This window comes from Salarias fasciatus, chromosome 10 (genome assembly GCF_902148845.1).
Source record: "Salarias fasciatus chromosome 10, fSalaFa1.1, whole genome shotgun sequence".
NCBI classification, from domain to species: Eukaryota; Metazoa; Chordata; class Actinopteri; order Blenniiformes; family Blenniidae; genus Salarias; species Salarias fasciatus.
The window spans coordinates 4,393,682-4,413,768 of record NC_043754.1 but is presented as its reverse complement, the minus strand read 5'-3'; the positions used below and the strand labels follow the sequence as shown (position 1 = coordinate 4,413,768).

Here is a 20,087-nt window from a genome sequence, read left to right as displayed (position 1 = left end):
GACTGAACCAGCAGGGACAGTTCTATGATTCAATTAGGAACATTTCCATCCATCAGAGAACAAAAAAAAAAAAAAAAAAAATCTCTCGTTCTTCGAGTCACCTTAATGGACGGAAATGGAGAAGAATGTCAAAAGCAGAAGTGCAGCGAGCGGCAAAGCGGTGAGGAAGAAAACAGGAAGCCCGGCAGGAAGGAAGGAGACGGAGTACTAGAAACCTAACGTCAGCAGGGATGCTCGGTTCAGCCGGAGGAAGCCGAGCCGGGAGATGACGGGAGTCACGGCTCCTGCAGAGTGTTACACAGCCGCTGAGCCGGGAAACCTGCTTAGTCAGCAGCAGGCGCTAATGGCTCGCCGTCCTCCGCTGCGATCGTGCATCACGAGGAGCGAAAACTGGTGGATGAGTAGACGACCGATAGCCGTCCGGTTTGTAAAGTCAGCAGCTGGAGAAAAAAAATGGCGGAGCTTTGGGCTCACAATGGGAAAAATCTGAAGTATAGAATATATTTCAAATGTATTATTATCCCCAAATCCATACTGCACAGAGGTTGACAGATTCTAGTTCCATGGACTGAGAATTCATGCTCTGTCTGTATGTCAACACATTCGACCAATCAGATCGAGCCGTTCTGTCCCAGATACCAGTGTGTGTGTGTGTGCGCGATTCTGAGGTCACCAAATGTGGTGGTGGTGGTATTTAGAAGAATCCGAGTGGAAATTACAGCAAGAGGAAGCTCAGAGTGACTTTATTCTCTGAATGGCGTTGTTGGACCGAGAGGTACAGCTGTAATGGCTGCACTTAGAATTGAGAGACATATTAATCAAAAAAAAAAAAAGTAGTGTCCTCAATATTGCTTCCTCTTCTTCACAGACACAATAACACTTCTCTGTACGTAATGAGAACATCTTGAACCCGTTGGAGGAGGCAGAGAGGAAGAGTTTGAAGTGTTAGGTAAGAAGACTCACCAGCGAGTCTCGAATGACTTCACTCTTGTAAAAATCTGAAAACACAAAACAGAATGCTGATTAGAAGCAAGAAGGAAGGAAAAGCTCATGAGCACATCTGCCTGAATGTGTGCCGGTGTCTCACTGAAAGGCTCTGGGTTGAATATGTTCGAACCAGTTTTGAGTGCGATTTGAAAATGTCAACAAACATCTCAGTTTATTCTTCTTTTTGTTTTATTGGTCTTTAAAAATGCCACAAATTATGTTTTTATCTAAGCTCACATCTTCTTGTTGCACTTTGACACTTTGCATAAAAGACTACATGAAATGTTGTATATTTTAAATTAATATTAAAGATATAAGAATAAACCTCTTAAAATGTGAGGCTCATTGTTAATGATTTCCTTTCTACTGCTCGGTTAATCCACGGATCAAGCAATAACTGCAGGTCTAGACAGATTTCAGATCAAAGGTTGCATTAGGATGACAAAACTAAAAACAAGTGCTGACTGGGATAGTACAATTCGAACTGTCTTCATGTGACTGTATGAGGCTGAACTCAAACCAACACAACTCGTCGCTTCTTTTGCATCAGTGAAAATACAGCGTGCATCATATTTCCTGAGTGAAAATGAGCGTCATGTGAGGGAGCAGCGTTGGCACCGACCTCTGGAAATGCGCTCTCCTAAACAGAGGTGGAGGGTGAAGTAAGTGTCCAGCAGAGGGGAGCCATTCCTGTTGACTATGTTTCTGGCGGCGATGCTCCGGAGATGACGCAACCGTCTCTGTTCGGCGGAGGGAAGAGGAGAAAGACATGGAGGGAGAGTGAGGGAGATAACGAGCAGTTGTGAGGAAGAAGAATCTCACTCACACACACACACACAGCTGACGAGTGAAAAGAGAGATGCCTGCAGAGATCGATAAGGCATCACATTGTCTAATCTATATATAAACAGCCTGAAATAGCAGCGATTCCGGAGGTTCGGCTGTGACGGGCTTCACGGTGGGAAAACAGAGCCACTAAACGAGGCAGGCATGGTCAGTCATGAGCGTCACATGTCCCACGTGTGAATGCTTTTAGCTCCACTCATGATTTAACTCAGAATCTTCAACTTGCAGAGAGACACCTGGGGAAAGACGGCATCACCAGCACGTAGCGCAATTGATACAATCACAGCAGTGTGGAAGAAAGTGGAAAGAAGGGAGTGACTTAAAGTGATTAAAAAAAAAAAAAAAAAAAAAGATTCAGAACTTAACATTTGCAGTTTGGAGATACAGAGAAGTCATTTGGTGACTTCCAGCTTGAGGCAAAGACGTCACTTCTCTCCTGACCAAGCTGGCCCAGCCCCTCTCTCTCCCTCATACACACACTAAATCTAAGTCATGGGATTCCCTATAAGATTACAGAGGCCTCCCAAACACAAAAACAGATTGTTCCTCGGGACACTTTTTTTTTAAACCCCACTCCTACCAGGGCACATTTCTGAGTGGGCTAATGTGGACCACAGGCAGAGAAAAAAGTTCAACTACACAAGGGTCCAAGCTCTTGTTACAGGCTATGAGATCAAAGTCTCCAGATCAAGACCACAAGACGGTTTATTAAGAAGGAAAAAAAATGGTCTCACAAGTCACATAGTTATTAGATGGTCACAAGTTTTCTGCTGAGCATGAATAATTCCTGTCCGTGAAAAGGATTCTGTTTCATTAAAAAGGGACATCAAAGACCCCCTCAAAATGATCCATGCATTAGTATCATTACAATATCTTACATACTCTTCCTAGATCATAGAAAGTTAAATGTCAAAAGATGGACATATGCAGTGAAAGCCAGAATTTTTTGATAAATTTGTCAAATAAATCATCGAACTCTGGACTTTTCAATACACATTTGAAATTATAATTATGAGTACATTATGTTGAAATTAGACTGAACTGCAACACATTATTACAAAGACCGTTGAAGTGCCAGCATGTCAAAAAAAACAAATTGATTTACACTAAGACAACAAAAAACTGTTCAAATATGTCAGATGTACTCAATCTCACTGAGAAATTGCAAAACTGAGGATATAACATGATTACACAAGTGATCTGTCATTCAGTTTGAGAAGATTAAAGTGCAACATTAAACAGTGTTTGGACAAAACTATAATTTGTTTCTATTTTAAAAATAATACATGAACGGAGACTGTGGTATGCAGAGCAGGCCAAAGAGATGCTGAGTCAGTTACACCCGCACTGTGAATCTCCACAGCTTGTAACGCTCTGCAAAGTCGTGTTTCTGCACATACAAGAACTGTAGAAGGTTGTACTCACAGCATCACTTATTTGACACACATACACACTCATTCCTGATGAGGAGGATTTGAGTGTACGCAGGTGTTTACTCGGCACAATATTCCAAAACCTCTTTCAGATCACTCACTGTTCAAAAACATTATTCTCAATATAACCTGGGTGCAGAGACATGGATGCTGAACTCATGAGGTGACTGCCAACAAATGAATGAATGAAAGAATTATGTTTTTTTATTATTGTTGTGAACAAACTCAACACTTAAGAGCCCTGAGGATATCAGATCATGACTGGATATGTCCTCAAATGGGATTCAAACAGCTCTTTGAGATACTTTTATATCATTATGTCGACATGCTGCTTGCAGCTGTTCACGTGAACAGAGCTGTCACCTGCGCGTTCTGTCATGACGCAAACTTAAGTTCCCATTAGCACTAGCATTGCAGACTTCACAATATGTACAAGGATTTAAGGCAGGACACCAAAACGAGCAGGCTCCACAAAGCGCAACAGAAGATTAAGTGGCTTTAATGAGTCTGGGGTGTCAGTCCACTTCCATTTAAATAAACAGAGAGCGTTGACTACAAGTTAGCAGGTGCTAGCTAACTGGCTAACTTGTGTTTCGGATCAGGTGGTTTCCCTGTTAACTGATGACCAACTGACTTTCGCTTCCGTTGTCGCTGCAAGTAACAGCACAAAAGGCATCACACTTCGGAACTTTATTATTGCACATTAAGCGACGTCCGGTAGGACAGCTGCGGATTTCTGACGGGTTTTTAACATCTGCTGCTGCCAGCAACATCAATGACGCTAGAGGAAGTTGGACACTAACTAGCAAGGAAACCAGCTAATCCGAAACACCTGATAGGCCTCCGAGCTGCACGTTGTAAACTCGCAAAGCACTAAGAGAAACACACTGTCACACTTCTCCAGACTTTTCCTGAAGGCAGGGGACAGTCGATACGAAGCCTCGTGTGTCTGCATCTACCTGCTGCGATGTGAGCTCCACATGCAGGGCTCTGGAGGATGAAGCTCCGGAGTTGGAGACAGAGGCGGCGGGGAGAGCGAGCGCCCGACCGGTGATGGAGTTCATCCTCCCGTCGGCATGCAGCGGCTCCCCCTCATTCAACAAAGCATCCCATCTGAAAGTCTAACGGAGCTTCGGGTTATCAGAGGAACGATGCGGTTGGTGTGGTTTGCGTGCGTGAAGCGCCACAACAGCTGTCAGCGAACCACCGGGACGTAAACAAAGTCCGGGCTCTTCGCTACGGTCAGTTCGGAAATCCGTCTCCGGTTGGGCGGTGCAACATTCCAGCCGCTGATTGGCTCAAATGATTGTCAGTCACATAGGGGCGGGGCTTACGGTTGGAAATTCGTGTTGCTATTGGCTGTACGATGTGTTTATCTTCCCGGAAGGGGCGAGTGCACGTAGAAATCTGTCAAAGCTGCAGAATATGACCTCCTCCCCACCTCATCTCCTCACCCAGGCAAGGCGCGCGTCTCCCGGCGACTGGAGCGCTTCTGGGACCGGTCGCCGTGCGGCTCGCCGTAGGAAACGGCATGGCGTCTTCAGTTCACATTGCACCGCTCACATGTGCTTCACTAGGACCGAAATGATCATGATTAAAAAATAATGCTGGTATATGAAAATAGCTCAATGAACAAATTAATATGCAAATAATTTATACTAACGAAATATACTTTTTTCAGGAAAGAAAAACTCCAAAATGTGTCATTTTCAACTGTTTACATGTGCCTTGCCTTTAAATGTCTTTCGTAATTCTTGATTTCCTGATTTTATGCCGACATTTATTTCTGTGTGATTTTACGTTCATATTTTCATTTGTCCAAATTATGCATTTCTGTATTTTATTTTCATCTGACACTGTGCAATGTATAAATATTCCAATAAAAACTATGCGATTAGAAAAAAAATTAAAGGCAGGATTGCAGCTATACCTGGGAATCACCAGTCGGATTGTCGCCACAGTCAACTTGACTTTATATATCCACCAAGTCAGACTGACTGCCTGCTGGATTGTGGTTCACCCTGGTCTCGAACCAGCGACCATCGTCTTATCAGGCGAACGTAGGGAGCCCCGCAGGTGTCAGGGTGCAGAATATTTTATTAGGGAACGCCTTCTATAGTGTGGGCACAGGTTATTAAAGTGTTCCCTCGCTATAATAAAGCGAGTGAACGGGATACATAAGGCGTTCCCTCGCTATAATAAAGTGAGCGCACCTCTATGTTCTTGATGAGCGCTGGTGATTTGAGATGATGCATGCTGTTCTCGCAAACCCAACACGGTGACTATTGCTTTCAGAATCCCTTTGAGATGGCTAAAGGCCAGTACACACTACATGATTTTTTTCAATCTTCCCCGATTCAGACAACACACACTAGAAGACAGATCGCACCAGATCTTTATTTATCCCGTTCGCTCGCTTTATTACAGCGAGGGAATGCTTTAACAACCCGTGCCTACACTATAGAAGGCGTTCCCTCGCCTTCATAAAATATTCTGCACCCTGACACCTGCGGGGCTCCGTACTAACGTCATCACCACAGCAAATAAAATTATTGAAATTTTGAATGGTTCTTTTTGAAACACACATCATCCGCCCCCTGCTGGAATTTTACTGGAATTACAACTTTTCTGCACTTCCGTTTTGGCTTCATTTTTGACCACCGGAGGTTGGCACCTGGTCGCTGCACTATTTATGAACAGTCTACGATTGGAACCAAGCGCCAACCTCCGCTGGTAAAACATGAAAATAATGCAGAAGTGTAGAAAGCTCTAATTCCAGATCGGTAATTCCGAGATCGGACTCGGGTTCCATAAGAACTCGAGTCCCATTAGAACCCATTCAAAAATGCAGAGTTTAAGAGTCTCTATCACTAGTTTCTACAACCGAGTCGTCTTGACCAAACTCTGATTTTCACAGAAATCACATGTTGATTTTATTTTGTGAGTTAAAATTTTGCATAAATTGCCCTATCACAGCGCCTCGTCTGACCGTGATGCAGTCACGTGACAGGCTCGACCAATCACATTTACATCCGGTTTGAAACGTTCTTTGGAGACGTCCTGCTCAAATCAACACACGGGATTTGAGAACGCTATGGGGTCGTCACGCAAGTTTTGTGCATTTTTATGAACAGTCTATGATTTGCACCTGGCTCATTTACTTCTGCACGCTACAAAAATCTTTGTGATTACACCTCCACACCAGAGGGGTCGCTGTGTTGTGACAGTCGAAGAGGACTGAAGAACAAAAATTACTATTTGGAATTACAAGTTCACTAATTGATTTTGAGAAAAGACACTACTTGTAAAATTCTACTACTAAAATCAACAGCAATCGGTCCCTGAATTAAATTAAAGCATTCAAAATCCAGCCAATCAAATTATTCTTCAGCATTCTTCCCCACAACAGGAAGGCGGTGAAGCCATGGACAATGCTACCAGATTGGGCAGGTTTCAGTTTGTTATTGTGTTTTGGGCTGGAAAACACAATGCTGGTGACAGCAGGCCTATAACCCAATCACAAGGAAAGCTGAGGTGTGAGCGTGAGAGGGTGTGGCTGTCTGTCTCTGTGTGTTTGTCCCTGTGTTGGACTGGTGATGTCCAGAGAGGAAAATTCATTTCTGTAGCAACATTTATTAAGTTAAAGGTAGTATAATAAGTAATATGTATTGTTTAATGGAAAGCCTGAAGCTTTAAGTTCAGTGTTCAAGTGAGTCGGCGAAAAGATTGTTCCACAGGCGAGGAGCGAAGGAACTAAAAGCTGCTTTACTTCAAGTCTTCTGACTCCAGGAACACTCAGTGAACCTCGTCCTGAGGACCTCAGAGGTCTGGAGGGTTCAGATTCTACCTGAGATGTTTTTATTCTGAGACTATTTAAAGCTTAATAGAGCAGAAGTCCGTTCTTGAACTCAATCCTCTGACAGTGTTTTAACTCTGTTTTGCTTCATTTGTTTGTATAAAGTTTTTGTAAGTAATGCATGTCTGAGGATTAGAGTTTGCTTTCTCTGTGTAATATGTTATTTTGATTGATGTTTGTTTGTTTGGGGTACGTGATTTATTTTCAGAAAAATCCCTTGTCTATCTATTTAAAGCTGCACCCTGTTGCCTTTCATTCATTTGTTTACAGAGTTCAATTGTTCAAAATCTGATCCACAATGATAATTTCCAGGATGCGTTGGCCAAACTTTTTTTTAATAAAATCTCTGAACATAAAGGGGAAAAACAGCTCTTTCATTCTCAGTGCAGCCCAGAGTTCTGTGATCAGACTATTGTGTGTTTTGTCCAGTTGACCCTCTAAACATGAATTATTTGAAATGTCTGTTTAATCTGGGAAGTAAAAGTACAAAAGAAAAGCTTGAACATCTAAAGCACCCTCTTCAGAGTTTTACTTGAAGATTTTAGTTGAAATAATAGTCGTAAATAAATAGTGAATAATATCTGAAATACTAATAATAATAGTCAGAAATAGTTATTTTTCCAATTTCCACTAAACGTTTTCTTAACAGTGAAGGACTTGTGAATAACCAATATACACACAGAACAACGCATGGACTCAACGTTAATTTCTTCAAATAATAAATGACATATAGTGCATAAACTCAGAGGAGTAGAGGTATGCACCTACAGGATTTCATCCCCCCCACCAGGGGGCAGCATCAGCCACACTCTGGAGTGCCAGCAGGGGCAATGGACTTGACAAAAACATTGATTCTTATCTGCTTTTTGCCAGTTTTGTGTGTTTGGAGGGGGCCCGTCTGTTTGGAGACCCACTGATTGGCTCGTCAAATTAAAGGTTTCATGTCGATATTAATCATTTACTGTGCTTTAAAGTGAGTCGGACTGTGTTTTGGTACAGTTGCGTAAGAATGATGCAGCTAAAAGTCAAGGACACTGGAGCTTTTGTAGAAAATTCACAGTTTAAGTCTCTTCTGCAAGACGAAGTGCTACGAAAATTAACCTGACAGGGTGTAACCCTAAAACTCCATGTGGTAAAAGACAGACAAGACACAAGGCGTCTCCTTTGAAAACATACAAAAGTTTAATTTAAACATCCGCACACGGACATCCTTTGTCACACAGACAGGTCTCGCTGTTTATTGCTTGCAAATTCATTGCACAGAGATTAAACTGCTCTTGAGAAGAAGTCACAACGGTGAAACCGGAGAAAACTGCTTTCTCGTCTTCGCGACCATCAACATCACACCGACTTGCTCATTCAGATGATTCCCGACAGATTTCAGAAACGTTACTTGCATAATAGTGACACCTTTGAATATAACTTATTACCAATGAGGAATTACTTGATGAAATCCCTTCTTTTTACAATTATCACCCAATGGTACGGTTATAAAGAGACACACTATACACGGTGGAATCATCACACAGGCTTTTCATTCACAACACTTCAACCTCTTCGACTGTCGCTGACAACTCTCCAAAAGGCTCGAGGAAACAAGACATCGTGGTAGTTTTTACTGCACAGGTGAAGTGGCTCCTCCCAGATTACGACTGGGACTTTCTGGAATATAATCTCATATTGAAGGCATGTTTCTTGAGCTAAATCCTCACAGGACGATTGGCAGTACAAAAAGTGCGTCAGATATATTCAAAGAGGGACTTTCTCCTCTCTAAAGAATACGATTAATACTTCATGGCCTCTTGCAATCACAGGCACGCGCTTGTTGTGCAATTCAAACAAAAGTCCAACCTGCAGAGATCACAGTGGACAAATCTGCAGATGTTGGGACGTCAGAATGTCTTTGGCTCAATTATCCTTTGGGCTGGGCAGCCCGGGAATAAAGCGGTACCTTCTGGTTGCATTGTTTGTGCATTCAGCTTGGAAGAGGATCCCACATGATCCCGGCTCAGAGAAAAGCTACATGCACGCACGAGCGGGGGGGAAACAGAGGAACCATGGCACTTCTCTGCAAGTCCTGCATGTTTCGTTTTGGCTCCGCCTGGTGGAGCACGCTCCCCTCTGCACCGATGGCACAGTCCAAACAGCAGACACTGGGAAGGCAGACTGCAAAGGCACGTTTGGGTGGGTTTTTTTCTGTTTAACTTTTTGGTGCACATCAGCACGGCGGGGCGAAGGCTGCAGGTCCTCGGACCTGCCGTTTCCTGAGAGATGAGACAACACAGTGAGTAAAGGCTTCTTTAGCGCATGTGTAGAGCCTGCAGTCCAGTCCAGAGATAAACCGGGCAGCGGGGCTGGTGGGCGAAGGGGGGGGGGGGGGGGGGGGGGGGGGTTGTTGTTGTTGCCACAGTCCAGAGCTTCAGCAGGTGGGTGGAGGGGGGGCGGCCCCATGTCCTCTCATTGGATGTACAGGACGTCACTCTCCTTCAGGCCGAAGCGGGTCTTGTACTTGTCGAACAGGCTCTGCAGGGACTTGATGTACATGGCGTGATAAAGATCCACCATCTCGTCGCTGGGATCTTCGATTTTAGGCACCGTGATTGGTTCCCCGACTGGAAGGAAAAACACAGAAGGGAGGTTTTTCTAGAGTTGAGCAAATATTGGCTCAGTTCTGATGGTCTGTTAGCTTTCTGTTGGTCACTGTGCTGTACTGAAGTGAACTTGGTGTTTAAATGTAAAGATTATGTAGCAGGCGTCTGACTCTTATCTTTTGTCTCCTAAATTTAAACTACAATTTATGTGAGGAAGATTTAGGCCTCATACTCTCTGATGAGACGTGACAGAAGAGTTTGATTTAGTTTAGAGTTGTGCATGGGCACACTTGCCTATGGTGGTGATGGGTTTGCAGAAGGGGACGATGCCCCAGGAGTTTCCGAAGAAGAGGCCGCAGCCGTGGAAAAGGCACGGGGCGAAGCCCAGGAGCTTCTGCAGCTTCTTCTGCAGGTTCCGCCACCAGGTGCCCTCCTCGAAGATCACCTGCTTGTAGGCATCGTTCTCCCCGAAGGAGTAGACCGGGACCAGGTCGGAGCTGAGGGGGCACAGAGACAGCGGCTCAGCAACTCTTCTTCAAGTCGCGCCGTCACAGTGTGAGGAACTAAACATTTTAAACAAGAGAAGACCCGCGTGCTTCGGAAAATAGATACATCACTGTAGATGACCACATGACGCCATTAAAACTTGAAAAAGTCCCTACATCTTTATCTCTATATTACAGCCCTGTCTGAATACTTTGTAAACACTGATCACACCCAACCAGTTATTCCTGTTCATCGTTCATTTCTGCCTTGCTGAGAAAAAAAAAAAAAAACGGGCAGATTCAGGTTTAAAGGCAGACTCTACTAATTACTACAAATCTCGTAAGTCAAGACAGTTATGCAAGTGAGCCATATATTTGACATTACAATGAGTTTTTCTTTAACAATTATGAAAGCTGTTACGCAATTCAGAGACGTTATGGATCGGCGTCCTTTAAATCCAGCTTGATCTGTTACAAGCTGAAAATCTAGTATTTTGGAGCACGGGTCACATGATTTCCTGGAACCATTAGCGGAGTTAATCAATAACTTGCTCTATTTTGTTCATTTTGTGGCCCACACTGAACAAGAAAAAAAAAAAAACATAACTGCTGGTTGATGGTTATGAGGCAGAAATAGACTTAATCATAGTAATATAATCTCTTTTTTTTTAACAGTGTCCAAATTATATTGCAAAATTCTCAAAAAGCATACGTTAAGTAAGCTGAACTACCAGCCGGTGGCTTATATCAGCTGGAATGCTAACCTAGTTGTTATGAATGAAGGTCTGCATAGCTGCTTGTCTTTTCCCTGAAAGCTCTAAGCTCCTTTGGACGAGGTGCACTCAGTGATATGATAATCCCCAGACATGCTGGAGAAGGAGTCACGTCTGTCTTGAGTCTGCACGGACCCAAACCGGGGGCCACTTTTGTTTCCCGGCGCAGTGTGTTTGGGTGATTATCGCGGCGCTGCCAGCTCCCTGGCTCCGGGCCGCCTGAAAGGGCAGCGCTTTGGGGGACAACACTGCACATTCAGTCCAGATTTGGAAACGCTCTCTGTGAGGCATTTCCAACCTTTCTGGGAGGAAATAATCTCAGATTTATTTATTCATTCGTGCCCGGCCGAGGGAGCGACGCTTCCAGCTTTGGGTCTCGCACGTGTGAACGGCGGCGCGGTGGTGCCAGCTCACCCCTTCTGCAGCGCCAGCTTCACGAAACCCTTCCGGTTCTTCAGAGTGACGGCGTTGAAGCCGGGCGCGCAGTGCAGGGACTCCGCCGCTCCGCCGACCACGATGATCACGGCGTTTCCCATCCCGTTACACGTCAGCAGGTAGTCGATGGAGTTCTTATTGACCGGGATGATTCCTTGGAAAGTTAGAAAATATACAGAAAAATGCATCTATCAGCCAATATCTGCGTTTTAGTGGTAGAAAAACTGTCCACAAGCATCCACATACATTTACACTGACATTCTAAATGCTAAATAATCAGATTTTTTGCAGTAATTAAGTAAAGAAAGAGAATCTGTTTTGGCTGTTCTCCAGCACACTCATCTGAGACAACATGTTCAATAGCCTGCAGTAACCCGAGGCACTATCTGTACAGTATCTATGAGTAAAGATGAAGCCCGGAGAGCAAACAGCCCCTCAGCCCAACAGCCGAAGCTCTGAAATCACTGAAATCAGCACATCCAAGTAAACAGAAGCCATTTCAGCCGTGCAACGGGACAAAGGTCCGTGCGGAGGCAGATACACTTATCGACACTATCGGAGCTCAAACAGCGCCACAAAACAGGTCCAACCTCCAGACATCAGGTAGTCTCGAAGGACGGGCAGGCGGAAGTTCCCCGCCAGGGTGGCCAGGGACGGCTTGATGCCGGGGAACTTCTTGGAGAAGCCCGTGGCCTCCGTGCTGAAGTTGCAGAAGGCGCCGAAGCATAAGATGCCGTGCGGGTGGTAGCCCAAGATGTAGTTCCGGCTGGGCGGCAGGTCGTGGGTTTTAATGAGCTGCGGGGACAAAAAGCACAAAGACGGGCAGTGTGAGGCCCATTTCCATGCCAGGCTGGAGGGAAGGAGCCCGAGAGAGGCCTCGGCGCTCCGCAGCACAGACACCACACTGAAGCATTAAATAAGATGAGAAGTGTTCTACTTCCCAGTCCAGAGAGGCGCGGTGAAGCAGTGGTTCATGGTTTCGCTTCAGACTGCATGTTCTGCCTGTGCTTGTCTCGGTTTTCTCAGTTGAGCTGAATTTAAAGGTCATTTTGAATCAGAATTGGATTAGATGAAGCAGTATTAATGATAAATTCTTGGGACGGATTCCAATCTCGCGAGTGCACAGGTGTCAAACATAAGGCCCGTGGGCCAAAATGGGCTCCAAACCGGTCGGTCGCTCAAACCAACAAACAAAAGGGAAAATTTTCAGAGCAGCTGACACAACATAACGCCGAGACATCAGCGACTTATGAAGAACACAAGATAAACATTTATTTAGTTAAAGGATTTGATCCTGAGGAGCTTTAATATAACAGTTTTACATGTTTAACTCCAGCAGCTGAACCAGGTCGTCACTAGTGTTAAAAAAAAATCCATACATATTTATCAATATACATCCAAATAACTGCATTTTTTTCACATCAACTTTGTTGTTTTCATTAATTTTAGCAATTCTGATGTGCAGAGCATGGACACAGTGTGTAACTAATCATAATTCACTTGATAATTTATACTGCCGTGAAGATAAATTTGTGATACAAGGCACAGCCGTAGTTTGTTACCTGCTGTCTGTAACGTTCATGACAAAGAGCAAAATGCAAAGTACGCGGCGTACAGGTCAAGGGCGATGTGCCAGTTTTGGGCCAGTTGTTTGACACCCCTGCAGGTTGTGAGGTTTGGCGTGCACGTGACCGCGTACAGCCGTGACCCCGTGACCCCGTCACCGGGTCACTGCTTTTTAAGATACTGAGCAGAAACACCTCACTGGATTTGCATTTTTTGGCGATAATACTCTGTTGACTCGGTCTGTTTAAATCCTCCAACAAAAAAACTCGCTGACACACAGAAGTCACAGGTTTCAGTTATTTTATTATTATTTATGTGATACATTCCTGTTTTTTTTTATTTCCCTCATTGATCAACTTTTTGATTTATAACAAAAACTTTAAAAATTGTGATACAGCCCTTTGCAATGAACGTCAGTGCAGATGAAAACTTATTTAAAACATGTGATCACTGAGAATCTCTGAGACACATCTTGATTATTTTTTACTGTAATTCTTCATGAACTTATTTTACAGTCATGAAAAGTGAGTCTTTCCTTCCCTGCAGTGATAGCGTCTGGACTTTGCTCCGCTCTACCTCAGATAACATTTATTTATGACCCCTGATGACCCGGTTTAGGTGACCTGTTAGCAGATCCAGTTCTTCCTGGAGATCCTGTCCTTCTTGAAAGTCCCCTCACAGTGGCCGGCGTTGGATAGAGTCTGTCTTCGAGTGAAACTGGGACGGCTTTATCAGCTGGATCGACTCAGGATTCACGCAGAGCGTGCACATGTTCAGACCGGCGGCCATGAAGCGCCGAGTGTGAGCCGTAAACCCGAACGCTCCATCACAATGTGTACTCAGAGCTTCCTTAGCAGCTAGTCAAACAGCGCCGTTGTGTAATCACATTAGCAAATGAGATCACACTCCAGGTCCGCCACAGCACCAGGATGGGCGAACAGGAAGGGGGGGGGGGGGGGGTTAGAGAAAAGCAAGACCAGATTCCCTGTTCAGTATCGATCAGAGTGACAGACTCCCTCTCTCATCCCACTGTCCTCACTTTAACTCCGATCACTGGGTCAGACTTTAACCGGCAACTTCCAACCGAGCTCCGGCTGAATTTTGACATGAAATGAGTGGAAGTGGCTCGTGTACGTTCAGCAGTAAGGTCTGCTTCACGCCACGAGGTCGAGGCGACGGCGGCTTCGAGGAAGAACGCCGATCGATCAACTCGAGGTCTTTTCTGTGAATTATCGATCAATCAGTTCGACGCTCAAGCTCGGACTTCCTGTTGGACTGAAAATGTTTTTTTTAATTTAATTTCTTTCATATCACATCTAGTAAAGAAGTGATAAAACAGAAGTTTGATTAAACTGAATTTCAAAGGGTTATTGTTCTTCAGTAAAAGACCAAAATACATAAGAAAGTTGAAAAGAATCCTCAATCTCATCTATTTATGCTTGTTAAAGCCAATTTTTCCCAACATAGTAGGTTTTTTTGTTTGAAGATATCACATTGCTCTGTGGGAAATTACATCTCGGCACACTTACAACAAGTTCTCACTTTCACAAACCAGAACCCACAAAAAAAAACTGTACACACACAACCACAGACAAATAAGAACAGATTCTTCTGCGGTTGGAATTTTCCAGCCAGGCTCTTACAGGACTCTCTGTCCAGCATGTTCCTATCAGGTGGCTCATGAGCCGCGAGCTGGGAGAGAATCTAAACCACAGGACAGAAAGTCACAGACGCTCAGGGAGAACATGCAGACTCAGCCTGTGAGGAACCACGAGGCTGCTGCATGTCAGGCACTGAGTGGCTTCAGTTGTCTGTTTTACAGACATCTTCAAAAATATGAAATATCTTTTTATACAGCAAAGACTTCTGGAAAGGCATGCATGGGTAAAAGTGTGAAACTACTTTAAAGTTACTCGAACATAAAAAGTCTGTTCTGGATCCTGGTATCCGGAATACTTCCGTGATCTGGATCAGCAGCTGATATCTGTTAGAGTCATTGAAGAACTTGCACTGTAATTTTTTGCTAAGCCCCCTTGTCATTTGTTGTTGAGTTATGCCCAGCTATGTCAAAGACTGCCCTATCTCTCAATGATAAAGAATCCTTTAAAAAAAATTCCTGGATCCAGACAGTGATCTGGATCGTCACCAAAATTTAATGGATTCAAAGGCTGAATCCCATTTCACCCCTCAGCCCTCCCCCTTGGCCCCTTGTTTTGCGCATTCACGTGGAGGGGTAGGAGTGTCCCAATTGTCATTATGACGTAGGGGGAAGGGCCAAGAAGGAGGGCCAGTCACCCCTCCAAAAGGAGATTCTCCCGAGGCACACTTCAAACGTATGATGCAGTGGCGGCTGGTGATGAGGGGCGCTTGTTTCATCAGCCTACACCATCAATGGCGGGCGGGGTTAGTTCACTTCCGCATTGGCGGGAGCACTCGTTTCCACACCCGTGCATTCCAGGCGCATTCCAAACACAACAGATAGACAATTATTTTCAATAAACTGGTTTCTTCAACACTGCCCGCCTGGAATGCGCGGGTGGGAAACGATCGCTCCCGCCAATGCGGAAGTGAATTAACCCCGCCCGCCACTGACAGTGGAGGCGGACAAAACAAGCGCCCCTCGCCACCGGCCGCCACAGATTTCCCAGAAAGCCTTCCAAGATTGGCAAGATGGCGGCGTCCGCAACGAAAGATGTTCATAAATGTAAGTATTTTGTTAATTAATAAAGTTTTAAAATGTAAGAAAAACATTCTTCTTCGGCAAACAATTGTCGCATCTGCCTACGTCATCGGCAGCGGTGACTACTGATGACGTACGCGATTTTCGAAGGGGTGTCCCAATTCGGAGGGGTTTACTTTCGGCCCTACCCCTTGGCACTCTGTTTCATAGGGGTAGGGCTAAGGGGGAGGGCTAGAAAGAGAAATGGGATTGGGCCTAAGTTAGCCCAAGACCCACCTTTCCACAAAGTTTCATTGCAATCCGTCCATAACTTTTTCCGTTATGTTGCTAACAAACCAACCAACCAACAAACCTACGAGATTACATCACCTCCTTGGCGGAGGTAATAAGCAAGCCACTTTGTACTAAAGTACTTTAATAAGAATAAATAAATTTTACTGTCAAAAAAATGTCTGAAAAATACAATATCTTCTGATTTAATTTCTTTTAAAATGCGGCAAATGTGCAAAACTACTTTAAGGTGACTTAATAAATGAAAAAATAACTAAATCGTGTAAAGAAAACACAAGAATCACATTAACAGTTTAAAAATTAGATGAAGAATTTTTTACTTTTTTGTTTTACTTTTTCACCTTTAACATTCTCCTAATGTTCAGAACTGAAGTTGATTTCTCGTTTGGACGCTGTCTGTTGAATATAATGTCATTTCTAGAAGAAATATGAAGGAAATCCGCAGAGCGTGAGTCGATAAACATCTTTAAAATGTGCTAATCAGAAAAGGACCTGGTGAACGGAGGACTGACGTTGGAGCGGGATTACTGTTTTCCAAACTTTGTCTGAGAGAAGGCCAACAGACTCGAACTTTGACCCCCACCCCCGTCTGATCGGACTGATACGCGCTAAGTAAAAACTCCTGATTCAGCCGTAATCCCGCTGCTACCGACTGACTAATGCAGGAGCTGTCAGAGGGTCCAAACACACTCCCCACACACACCACACACACCCCGACCTTGACTTCAGCCACCGCTTCTGGATTGTCCTCAACCCACAGCTGAGTGAATGAGAGGTGGGGGGGCGGAGGTGGGAGGGGAGTCCCAGCTCTGCTCCTCAGACTATCAAGTAGGACAAAGTCTGAAACCATCGTCCAAATCAACACGGTTCAAGGAACAGCAGACAGACACACTCCATCCAGCCCTGATAAGGTTTATCTCCGACGTGTTCACGAGTCGCAGCACAACAACAACAAACAGGCGGCGAGAGAGGCGAGACTCACCCTGATGGGGAAATAGTCCCGGAAATACGTCCAGATCGTCCAGCTTCTGACCCACGAGGACCTCCGGCCACCTGAGGGGGGAAAGACGGATCAGACGGCCGGTTTCAACAGGAGGGAGCATCAGAATCAGAGCAGAGCGACGTCGCAGGAGCTACGGATGTTTCTAGAAGAAGCTGGAAGCTTGAGAGAAGGTCATGGGACTGTGAGAGAGCGTTCAGCCGCCCCAGAGCCACTTCTTCAACGCACATTTTGACGGAATAAACCTTGAAAATTGAGTTCTTGTTCTCCAGAAAACTGGCTTCGATCTGCTCTTCACAAATAAACTCATGAGTTTGATAAAATTACAAATGTACCGGCGAAAAAAAAAAGAAAAGCAACGGGGTGTGAAATATGTGGCCCGTGGGCCAAAACCAGCCCGAAAGAAGGTCCAATTCAGTCCATTAAAATAATCAAATTATAAAATTTTCAAATAAAACCTGAGCTTTGAGTCGTATTTGGCCCCTGAGCTGAAGTGTGTTGGACACCCTGGTCTGGACCCTGAAAAGCGGGTCTGACGAGGCTGAAGACCAGCAGGATCATCTGCCTCGTGGTCTCTCTGACGACATAATGCAACCATTCTTTCTCCCAATACTGAGAAAACCCGACAGCGACGGTCGGTTATCGGTCTCAGAATCGTCATTTATAGTCGATGAAGCAGAATCGGGCCTTCTGCGTCTGCTCATGTTCGGTCACGCCAATCAGACCTTCGCCCATCGATTAGCGATCCCTGTGACATTTTAGGATGTGGCAAATCAAAGGGAAAATCGGTGTAAAAGTCACATTAGGCTCGGCATTTGGTTATTTTTAGATCCTTGCGCTGTAGAGGCGCGAGCTGCAGGTCTGCGGTTCCCTCTGCTTGCCTTGTTTCGGGGTGTTCCAGTCCACGATGAGCCAGGCGATGTACATGGCGGCGATCAGCCAGCAGTCGGTGCAGAACATGTAGGCCAGCAGCAGCGTGCAGGCGGCACCTGGAGACGGAGAGGAAACGGGAGACGGTCAGAACCGTGGCGAACCCGCCGCCGCCACGCCCCGGCGTCCCCCCGCTCACCCAGGGCTAGGAAGGACACGACCCACTGCAGCACGGAGATGACCTGCAGGTGCTTCTCCATCTTGGATCTGCAGGGCCAGAAGGCCGACGGCACGTCCTGCAGGGCCGAGAGGATGCTGGAGCCGGTGCCTGGACGACAAACATCCCAGACCCGTCAGATCCGACACATCGGTTCATCAACAAATCCCTGGAAAACACACTGAATCTTCCGTTTGAAACCAGCAATCCCTGTCCGATACAACAAACACAACAAAGAGTTAATGATTCCCAAAAACATCCTGACCTGCTCCTCATCGCAGCCACACACACACACACACACACACACACACTCACCACCAGTTTCCCCGTCAAGCAGCAGCTCCACCAGAGCAGCACCTCAGACAAACTCCGCTCGGAGAAGATCAGAACAGCGTCCTCTAATCCCATCAGCGCTCACTGAAAATAACCCGGCAGCGAGCTGGTAATACCTGCCAGCTACCGCGCTGCCACTTCTTAAACTCCGGCGCCGCCCGAATGTGGGCCAGGGACCCACGTTTGGGCCACAGCAGGTCCCACTGGGAGCCAGATCAATATGGCATGGGGGCAAACAGACGGGGGGCAAACACAGCAGGCGCCTGCACAGCTTTCAACAGCAAATCAGCAAAATGTCCCGTCTGCAACTATTTCAACCACTGAAGTTTTCCTTTACATTCGAAAACTTCCTCAAATGTGGAAAATTACATTTGAAAATCAACTTTTATCAAAGAATTTTATGCTAAATGTCTCTAAAACTCGTCATTAGATTAATTTGGGTGAAATTCTGCAAAAGCAGCAACTGAAACTGTTTTGGGCAGGTCAGCATGACAAACTTCTCCTAGTTCTTAAAGTCTGATCAGAAATTCTTCAAGACACATCTGAGGAGTGAAAGACTGCAGCTCAGTTCAGACCCGAAAGAGGAGCGTTTCCAGGTAATAGTGACAATTTATCGCTTCTATTTATGAGAATATTCCAGAAAATGTTGGTGAGAATTAAGAAAAAAGTGAAGAATAGACATTCAGGACAAGAGATTGCAAAAAAATAATAATAACTTCTAAAAAAAAATCATAAATCTTGCTGAAGTCAAACACTTCAATAACTAGTTTTCAGTTTAACCTTTGAGGAGCACAGTGCAGAAAAACCTCTGGATTTCTGAGAAAAGCGCTCAGACTGAGTTCCTCAGAAAAACCCGGAATAAAAGGCTGAATTTGTTGAGATTCCCGTTCCTGTCTCGTGCAGACTCACCTTTCAGGACCCCGGAGTACGCGGCGAGGATGGTCTTCATGGCTGAGGCGCGTGTGGTGGCGGGGGGCGCGCGGATCATTCGGGGGAGGAGAAGGCTCGGGTGCGCGGCTGCTGGCTCTACAGCTCCTCTGTCATGACGGTCCTCCGCTGCAGCCGAGCGGAGGCCCGAGCGGGCATTTAATCAGCGCGGGGAGGAGCCACGGGGACGCACCGGCGTGCCGGCGCGCGCGCAGTGAGAGAAGGTGCGGAGCGCGTGGCGGCTGCGGGCGGTGAGAGGGATGGAGGTGATGGAGGAGGAGATGGATGGATGGATGGATGGATGGATGGATGGATGGGGGTCCGAGCTGCAGTGTGGCTGCTGCTGACCACCAGACCCGCTATTTAACTGGACTGTCACGTGCTGGTTTGGACCTCAACCCCCCCTGAACCCCCCTTCCCCAGGTATCAGCCCAGAACAACAAACACACACACACAAACACACACACACACACACACACACAGGCGTCATGATCCAGTGTTTTTTGCAGTTTTATCACGTTTTCATTCATTTATTTTATTGCAGATTTTAACATGTATCACTAATTGAATTTGTTTTTTCAAATCTCTCCAATGCAGAGCTGCTGTGATATTCTCCCATGTGGGATGAATAAAGTATGTTTGTAAAATAATGTGTTTTCTGTTTTTTATGGTGTCGTGTTTTTTTATAGTGAACAAAATTAAGTTAAAAAAAAACAGTTGAAACATTTACTGAGCAGCTTTTAGGCCGAGTTTGATTTAAACACCCTGAGCTGCCGCCTGTCAATAACATTGATTAA

At 45.3% G+C, this 20,087-nt stretch overlaps 2 protein-coding genes across 3 annotated transcripts in view; both read right to left on the bottom strand.

The window, feature by feature from the left end:
- uvrag (UV radiation resistance associated gene) overlaps positions 1–4,513 on the bottom strand; it is a 103,880-nt gene extending 99,367 nt beyond the window's left edge. For both annotated transcript variants that reach the window (XM_030101619.1, XM_030101618.1), the window contains exons 1-3: positions 4,226–4,513; positions 1,610–1,727; positions 964–998 (exon numbers count right to left, since the gene is read on the bottom strand). In XM_030101619.1, the coding sequence (XP_029957479.1) occupies positions 964–998; positions 1,610–1,727; positions 4,226–4,330 (258 nt within the window). In that variant the 5' untranslated portion in view covers positions 4,331–4,513. The remainder of the gene's footprint in view (positions 1–963; positions 999–1,609; positions 1,728–4,225) is intronic.
- Positions 4,514–8,734: 4,221 nt separating this feature from the next.
- On the bottom strand, positions 8,735–19,400 carry dgat2 (diacylglycerol O-acyltransferase 2). Its single transcript, XM_030101640.1, has 8 exons — positions 19,273–19,400; positions 18,013–18,141; positions 17,825–17,932; positions 16,926–16,996; positions 11,997–12,201; positions 11,386–11,560; positions 10,008–10,210; positions 8,735–9,734 (listed from the first exon to the last, which is right to left on the bottom strand). The coding sequence occupies exons 1-8, from the start codon at positions 19,349–19,351 to the stop codon at positions 9,580–9,582; spliced, it is 1,125 nt and encodes a 374-aa protein (XP_029957500.1). The 5' UTR covers positions 19,352–19,400; the 3' UTR covers positions 8,735–9,579.
- Positions 19,401–20,087: the final 687 nt, after the last annotated feature.